The sequence below is a fragment of the Ranitomeya variabilis genome, chromosome 1, assembly GCF_051348905.1.
Source record: "Ranitomeya variabilis isolate aRanVar5 chromosome 1, aRanVar5.hap1, whole genome shotgun sequence".
NCBI classification, from domain to species: domain Eukaryota; kingdom Metazoa; phylum Chordata; class Amphibia; order Anura; family Dendrobatidae; genus Ranitomeya; species Ranitomeya variabilis.
Genome location: NC_135232.1, coordinates 320,241,972 through 320,250,226, shown reverse-complemented (window position 1 = coordinate 320,250,226; position 8,255 = coordinate 320,241,972). Strand labels below are relative to the sequence as shown.

The 8,255-nt window shown below is 42.7% G+C and overlaps 1 protein-coding gene across 1 annotated transcript; it reads left to right on the top strand.

The window, feature by feature from the left end:
* Window positions 1–1,862: 1,862 nt before the first annotated feature.
* LOC143795008 (olfactory receptor 6B1-like) lies at window positions 1,863–7,492 on the top strand. Its single transcript, XM_077280990.1, has 3 exons — window positions 1,863–2,756; window positions 6,685–6,703; window positions 7,473–7,492. Exons 1-3 carry the CDS (start codon window positions 1,863–1,865, stop codon window positions 7,490–7,492), a joined length of 933 nt encoding a protein of 310 aa, XP_077137105.1.
* Window positions 7,493–8,255: the final 763 nt, after the last annotated feature.

Sequence of the window (8,255 nt, the reverse complement as noted above, 5' to 3'; positions counted from 1 at the left end):
TCTATTCAGTTTTCCATTAAATTGGCCTTGGCTTATTTAAACTGTCCCTGGCTCCTTTTAGAAAGTTAAACGTTCACAGAAATCCATTCCTTTTAAAATGAAGATGCTGCTAAAGCAAACCAGTATGGAAATGCATTGAGCTGTTGGTTGGTTTGCTGCTAGAGGGGAAAAAAAATGCTCTTTAATTTTTTTTCCTTGGTGAGTGTGAACGAGCTGAGTGTGATGGGAACGTAAGTGTAAACGGCGGTAAGTGTAACTTGTGATTCAGTGACTTTGGGTTCAGAGAGTTTGCAAGGGAGGTATTACTGAATTGCTGTTGTATTTTATTAATACTTTATATATCTTTTTACTTAACATTTCCGGTGCATTTTTTCTGGTGCAATGCCCATTACAAAATTAGCTCCTTCATTGACAATGACATCCAGTGTACATCTTGCCACATGTATGCAATCCTTGAGCATCCGGTCGAGGGTGCATACTGCTGTGCAAGATGTGTGCACATTGAGCATTTGGAAGCCCAGATTCTGGATCTAAATGTGCAGCTGGCAACACTGAGATCCATAGACAATATGGAAAGGAGTCTGCTGCTCACTGAGCAGACGCTCAATGGGATAGATGTGGGGGAGGATGGTAGTAAGGAACTGCAGGACAGTGAGGCAGTTAGCTGGGTGATAGTTAGAAAGCGAGGTAGAGCAAAGAGTGCCAGGGAGGCTAGTCCTGATCTGGCACACCCCAATAAGTTTGCTATGTTGATAGTTGAGGGGGTTGCCTATACAGGGGTAGCACTGCTGCAGCAAGGCATGTCCTCTGAAAGCCGGAGGAGTGACTGCTCCAGTAAGGGAGAAATAGGAGAGCAGGGCAGACCAGACAGGTGTTGGTAGTGGGGGACTCAATTATTAGGGGAACAGATAGGGCAATCTGTCAAAAAGACCCTAAACCTAACTTTAGCCCAACTCACATTAGCCCAACTGTAACCCTAATGGGAAAATGGAAATAAATGCATTTTCTTTATTTTATTTAATTTACTGTCTATCACAGTGACCAAAATGAACCAATAGGAAAAATCTTCCTTTTGTTGCCGGGTGCACTGCGCATACACCCGCCATTTTCTTACCGGAAGGAGACGCCAGCGGCCGTGCGGGGAAGCAGAAAGATCCAGGGACACCGGGAGACACTGGTAAGCATCATGGGGCCATCAGAGACCCTTTTTCTCTGTTCTCTGATGTGCGATCACATTGGAGGACAGAGTAATTAAATGGCAAATTGGGCTTTTTTTGTGGCCGCCGTTGTACGGTTAATAACGGCGATCACAACTGGGGGTCAGTAAAAACCGACCTAAATCATGTTCTCTGGGGTCTCGGCTACCTCCCGCAGCCGAGACCCCAGAGAAAATCCAAGTCTGGGGGGTGCTATACCCTTTTTCCACAGCGCCGTTAATTAATGGCGCTGTGGTTTAAGTACCCTTAACTACCGCCTTTAAAAGGCATATCGACAGTCGTTAAGGGGTTAAGTGAAGTTAAGTCAAACAAAGATACATTGACATAATAAAATTAAGGAAATCATCAAGCCTTCATGTATTATTATATTCCTTGTCTTTTGTTTAACACAGATTTTCAATTTGTTTTGCACATATGCATTTTCTTATCTAAGGACAGTGAGAAACATTTATGAGATCATGTTAAATAAAAGTACCTGCATTTGACAGGTAACATGAATTTTACACCAAAGTCCAGCCCGTTAAAATATTCTGATCATTTAAAGCTACTTGCCAGCTTTGCATTTGGTGATATGTCAACTGTAGGATATATTAAAATTGTTTTTGTATAGTTTTAATACTCAGGGAAAATACAATTTATTAATCAATGGCAAACCAGACTGATGTGAAAGAATTTATTTTTCTGGGATTTTCTAGTGTTCAAGAATTTCAGAAAGTTTTGTACGTGTTTTTCTTGTTAATTTACGTCACAACACTTACTGTAAATATATCTCTTATTGTCATAATATGGTTTGGCCAGCAACTTCACAAACCCATGTATTACTTTCTTGGCAATTTATCCTTTTTGGAATTAGGTTACATTTCAGTAACGGTTCCTAAAATGATAGTCGATATCCCAAGAAAGAGAAAAAGCATTTCCATTTCTGGCTGCATGGCTCAGCTTTTCTTCGTCACTTTCCTTGGAGCCACAGAGACCATTCTACTTGCAGTAATGTCCTTTGATCGATTTTTGGCGGTGTGTTACCCTCTGCGCTACACAAGCATCATGAGTCATAGGGTTTGCTCTATTCTTGCAACTGCAACCTGGGTCCTTGGCTTCCTGACTACGTCATTTCCAATTATCAAAATATCACAGCTACATTTTTGCCATGCCAATGTTATCAATCATTTCTTTTGTGAAGCTGCTCCTTTACTAAAATTGTCTTGCTCTGACCCTTACTTTAAAGAACTGACCGTTATAATTTGTGCGTCATCCGTCATCCTTAGCTCACTTTTACTTACTATGATGTCCTATGGGTATATTCTACAGACAATTCTAAGAATTCCATCTGTTACAGGAAAGCAGAAAGCGGCTTCTACCTGCGCTTCACATCTTATAGTGGTTACTACTTTCTATTCCACAATGTTTGCAATGTACATTAAGCCCACGGCTAGTCAAGGATCTCTAAACAAAGTGATGGCATTGTTCTATACTGTCTTCACTCCACTTGTCAACCCATTTATTTACAGCCTACGTAACAAGGAAGTTAAAGAAGCCCTTGTACTGCTCCTAAAGAAAAGAATGTTATAAATGGTGTTGAGCATTCCGATACCGCAAGTATCGGGTATCGGCCAATACTTGCGGTATCGGAATTCCGATACCGAGTTCCGATACTTTTGTGGTATCGGGAATCGGTATCGGGATTAATATCAATGTGTAAAATAAAGAATTAAAATAAAAAATAGGGATATGCTCACCTCTCCGGCGGCCCCTGGACTTTACCGCCGTAACCGGGAGCCGTTGTTCCTAAGAATGGGCGCTTGAAGGACCTTAGATGACGTCACGGCTTCTGATTGGTCGCGTAGCGGTCGCGTGACCGCTACGTGACCAATCACAAGCCGTGACATCATCTAAGGTATTTCAAGCACTTGAAATACCTTAGATGATGTCGCGGCTTCTGATTGGTCGCGTAGCGGTCACGCGACCGCTCACGCGACCAATCAGAAGCTGCGACGTCATCTAAGGTCCTTCAAGCGCGCATTCTTAGGAACAACGGCTCCCGGTTACGGCAGTAAAGTCCAGGGGCAGCCGGAGAGGTGAGTATATCCCTATTTTTTATTTTAATTCTTTATTTTACACATTGATATGGATCCCAGGGCCTGAAGGAGAGTTTCCTCTCCTTCAGACCCTGGGAACCATCAGGATACCTTCCGATACTTGGTGTCCCATTGACTTGTATGGGTATCGGGTATCGGTATCGGCGATATCCAATACTTTTCGGGTATCGGCCGATACTATCCGATACCGATACTTTCAAGTATCGGACGGTATCGCTCAACACTAGTTATAAATGTTTGGTGATGATTTTCCTGCCAACAGTAAAGTGTATTTTACAGTATTAAACTAATTGAAACATTATGTACAACTTGAAAAAATGAGGAAAAATGCACACTCTAATTATACACATTTTGACAGATGCAGTTTTCTTTGTTGAATAATGAAGACAACCATTAGAACCTATACAATTGGACCTATTATGAAAGTCAGAAGCTTGTAAAAATATATAATTGTCATAATAACTTGTCCAGGAATTGCTCTTGTGATATCTACTTCTGTCACCAGGCACCACCATATTCATCTTACAGATAGCACTGGTGATGGAGAATACATCAGGGCCAGAAGCTCTGAAAAACACAGGCTTTGTCCAGCCACTGAGATTAGGCAATCTGGCAATATGAGTGCATGTGCTGTCGGGCTGGAGTAATCAGCCCCATTTTTTTGCCTATTGGACATCACCACACCCTACCAAAGCTCCCAGATATAGTTAGCTCTTTCTTCGGTTTGTTGCTATTTCTCAGCTTCTGTTTTGTCTATATGTTTCTTGTTCTGATCTCGATCCATTTCCTTTACTGCCTATCTTTGTGGATAATTCCAATATCTGTAATTAAAATAAGAAAAAAAACAGATTTATTTGGTCACTCTAAAATTTGAAAGACTTTATACTTTGTCTGCCCTCCTGGTTCTGACCAAGCGAATTCACTGCTCAACCTAGTCAGCACCACAGTACTGCTGCACAGGGGCTAAAAGGTGAAAATAAAGGCATCCCATGCCATAGCCTCATAGATCTTGATCCAAATATTGGTCTCCTCCAATTTGTGAAAGGTTAAATAACAGACAGTCTAAAGAAAGAGTTAATCAGACCTTCTAAGTCACCAATTGGTTTCCTATTATATGCAGTATATTCACTGAATGATATACTCCAGTTGCAAATTATTATTCATTACACAGTAACTGGGGATCATTTCCTTGTCTTGAGGCATTTCCACTGAGGTTGGATCAGCCTGTAATTTAATTTTTCACTTTGATTTTGAGTATCATTCCAACTGCACACCTCCATGGGATATTAGTTGTGATTTATATTGATAATTTTTATGTTTGTTCTCATTGCATTCCACTATGTATAGCATACAGATTTGCAACTGGAATATTTCATGCAGCGATATCTAGGATGCGGTGTTTTAGTGCTCCCTCTATTGTTTTCAGCTGTGTGTGTATATATATATATATATATATATATATATATATATATATATATATATATATATATATATATATATTGTGGTGCGGTGACCCACGTTACACCCAGAATGTATGACCAGACAGAAGTGTGGGTCTGACCAACTCTGGGACTTGGCAGAGGTGACTAAAGGTGTGATGCTGAATGATGCCCAAAGCCGACTTAGACGTTCCTGTTGACTTGTAGGGCAAGGTGACATGGGTACACAGGATCGGGACCCATGGTTTATGTGATATGTTCAACCCCGTAAGTTTGAACAGAGGGAGAGGGTATGTGGTGCGGTAACCTACGTTACAGCCAGGGGGCGCTGTGTGTGCACTTCAGGATGCATCTGGAGACATAATGATTGTGAATTAGTGACTGGCAGAGTTGCAAATGGCCGGTATGTGTGTCACAGAGGAAGATACTCTGCACTGTCGGTCTGAAGTAAGGATGTTCTGGGACCTGTAGTCCCACAAATAAATGTGTTGCTTGTATAGTCTAGGGAGGCTGACAGGGCTAGTTATGAAAGATGGGCGGGTCAAACTAGCCACACACACACTCCCATGTAGTGGAGTGGTTACAGCTACATAATGTGATCAAGGTGTGGGTCACATGGGTGAAGAGTGTATGGATCTGTTTGGTCCATGTGCAAGGTCCTGGATGGTCAGGTGTTGGAAGCTCCTCTGAACAGAGGCTTCCTGGAAGCACCTAGAGACCGTGGACCTGGACGGGTCTTTGTTGGAGTCTCCTGGGAGTGGAGACGTCCTGGAATGACTTAGAAAGACTGTGGACCTGAATGCTCAGGGTGTTGGATTCTCCTGGGATGGACTGGAGTCCTGCAAGCACCTGGTGAGAGTGAGAGTCCTGGAATGGTCATGGTGTTGGATTGTCCTGGAGTAGACTGGAGTCCTGCAAGCACCTGGTGAGACCATGAACTGATTGCAAGGTCGGGTCTGTGTTGGAGTCTCCTGGGAGTGGAGACATCCTGGAAGCACTTAAAAAGACTGTGGACCTGAATGCTTAGGGTGTTGGATTGTCCTGGGATGGACTGGAGTCCTGCAAGCACCTGATCAGAGTGTGAGTCCTGGAATGGTCAGGGTGTTGGATTGTCCTGGGATGGACTGGAATCCTGCAAGCACTTGGTAAGACCATGGACTGATGGCCTGTGTGTTGGAAGTGCCTGTGACTGGACTTCCTGAAAGCGCATGGAGAGGCTGCATCTACAGATCCTATGACAGCTTCTGTGTTGGGGAAGCTACAGTTCCTACTGTGGGTCTGGACTATCTGAGGTGCCCTGGTCACAAGGATGGTGATCCCAGTGAGGCAGCTTTCCCTGTGAAACAGAAACTGGCAGAAGTCAGTGTGTGGAGCCGGAGCTCCTGAAAGGTAACCCTGGACAAGCGGACTGTAATACATGGCAGAGAAGTGTATCTGCTGCATGAACAGACTGGTGTTCATGATAAGTTCATGAATGTAAAGAAATAGACTGTATATTATGTGGTTTATGATATTTAATAATCCAAATAGACTGACAAGTGGAGAAATGGTGCCTCGGTGCTTAAATCCTGTGCCAAGCGAGTGTCCCCCAACCCACTCAGGTAGTGTTTCACCACATTTGGTGCGAGACTGCAGACAATGGTCCAGAAAGCACATGTGGACGTAATTGCTGTGGTTGGCGGGTCCACAAAGATTGCAAGCGTCTGGCTGTAACTCAGCGGGGTTACGAAGCTGACAAGTGTCTTGCGGTGGATCGGCGGGTCCACGAAGCTGACAAGCGTCTTGCTGTGAATCAGCGGGTCCACGAAGTCTGCGGTGCAGAGCCTTGTGGAGAGTAGCTGCAGTTGCAGCAAGAGGTTCCCCAGCAGCTTGTGATAAGCACACGGAGGTGCTGGTGGTGTGTGACTGCAGCAGGAGCCGTGGCAGTACCAGCAGGAGCTAGTGAGGTGTCGTAAGAGACATTGGTTCAGAACGTGCAAACTCTTAATGGGCCAGTGGCGACCTAAAAAAAAATATGTGCAATATTTATTAGTAGACGTAATAAAACCATTAAAAGACAAAACTCATCACCAAAAGTCCGATATGACTATGATATATAACAATAGAATGTTAAGGCAAAGTGCAGCATATATATGTGTGCACACATAGGTTATTAGCCCTGGAAAACAGTATCAATGCCAATAAATCTTAAATCACATGAAATCTCACACCGGGCATCCCCAGGGAGACAGAAGAAAAAGGAACTTAATGCAAGATCACAATAAATCCTGATATAGAAATATAAGCCCCTCTTAGCAAGTAGAAAAGTGAGCAGTTAAGAAATGGAGGAACGCTGAAGACAATTGCAAAAAGAGAGGGGAACAGAGAAAAAAAAAAAGGAGGACATCCAGGATGAAACAGCCATCCGATTTACCAGATGAATCAGTGAAATGGGAGTCAGGGCATGAAGTCCAGGAGTCAATAGTCAAGGGACCGAGGCGATGTGGGGAGCCCCATGCATATCGCTGCAACCAGCAGCTTTGTCAGGGAAAGTGTGCTGGGGAAGGGGATCAACCAAAATTAAATAGTGGAGCAATAAGGCATAACATGTGGCTGGTGTGTAGAGAGCAGAGCTGTCAAAAGCCAAAAAACTATCCTGGCCAGGATAGATGCATGCGCAGAGAGAAAAAAACCCTTACATGTGGGAGGAATATAGAAATATCAAGTGCGCAGGCGCAAAGGAGCCATAAAAACTGGTTAAAGAGACAGTACTTGCCAGTGAGCTGTCGCCTGTGTCATGAGGTAACTTCTACTGATAGAGAGCGCAGCATTAAAAGAAGGGGGGGGGGCAGAGACCATTGATCAGAGGGCCCATATTTGCTAGTAGACTGGCGCCTATACCATGAGGCGAATTATGCTATTAGAGAGCAGAACATAATATATATATATATATATATATATATATCTATATATATATATATATATCTATATATATATATATATATATATATATATATATATATATATATATATATATATATATATACAGTGGGGCAAAAAAGTATTTAGTCAGTCAGCAATAGTGCAAGTTCCACCACTTAAAAAGATGAGAGGCGTCTGTAATTTACATCATAGGTAGACCTCAACTATGGGAGACAAACTGAGAAAAAAAAATCCAGAAAATCACATTGTCTGTTTTTTTTATCATTTTATTTGCATATTATGGTGGAAAATAAGTATTTGGTCAGAAACAAAATTTCAAGATTTCTGGCTCTCACAGACCTGTAACTTCTTCTTTAAGAGTCTCCTCTTTCCTCCACTCATTACCTGTAGTAATGGCACAGGTTTAAACTTGTTATCAGTATAAAAAGACACCTGTGTACACCCTCAAACAGTCTGACTCCAAACTCCACTATGGTGAAGACCAAAGAGCTGTCAAAGGACACCAGAAACAAAATTGTAGCCCTGCACCAGGCTGGGAAGACTGAATCTGCAATAGCCAACCAGCTTGGAGTGAAGAAATC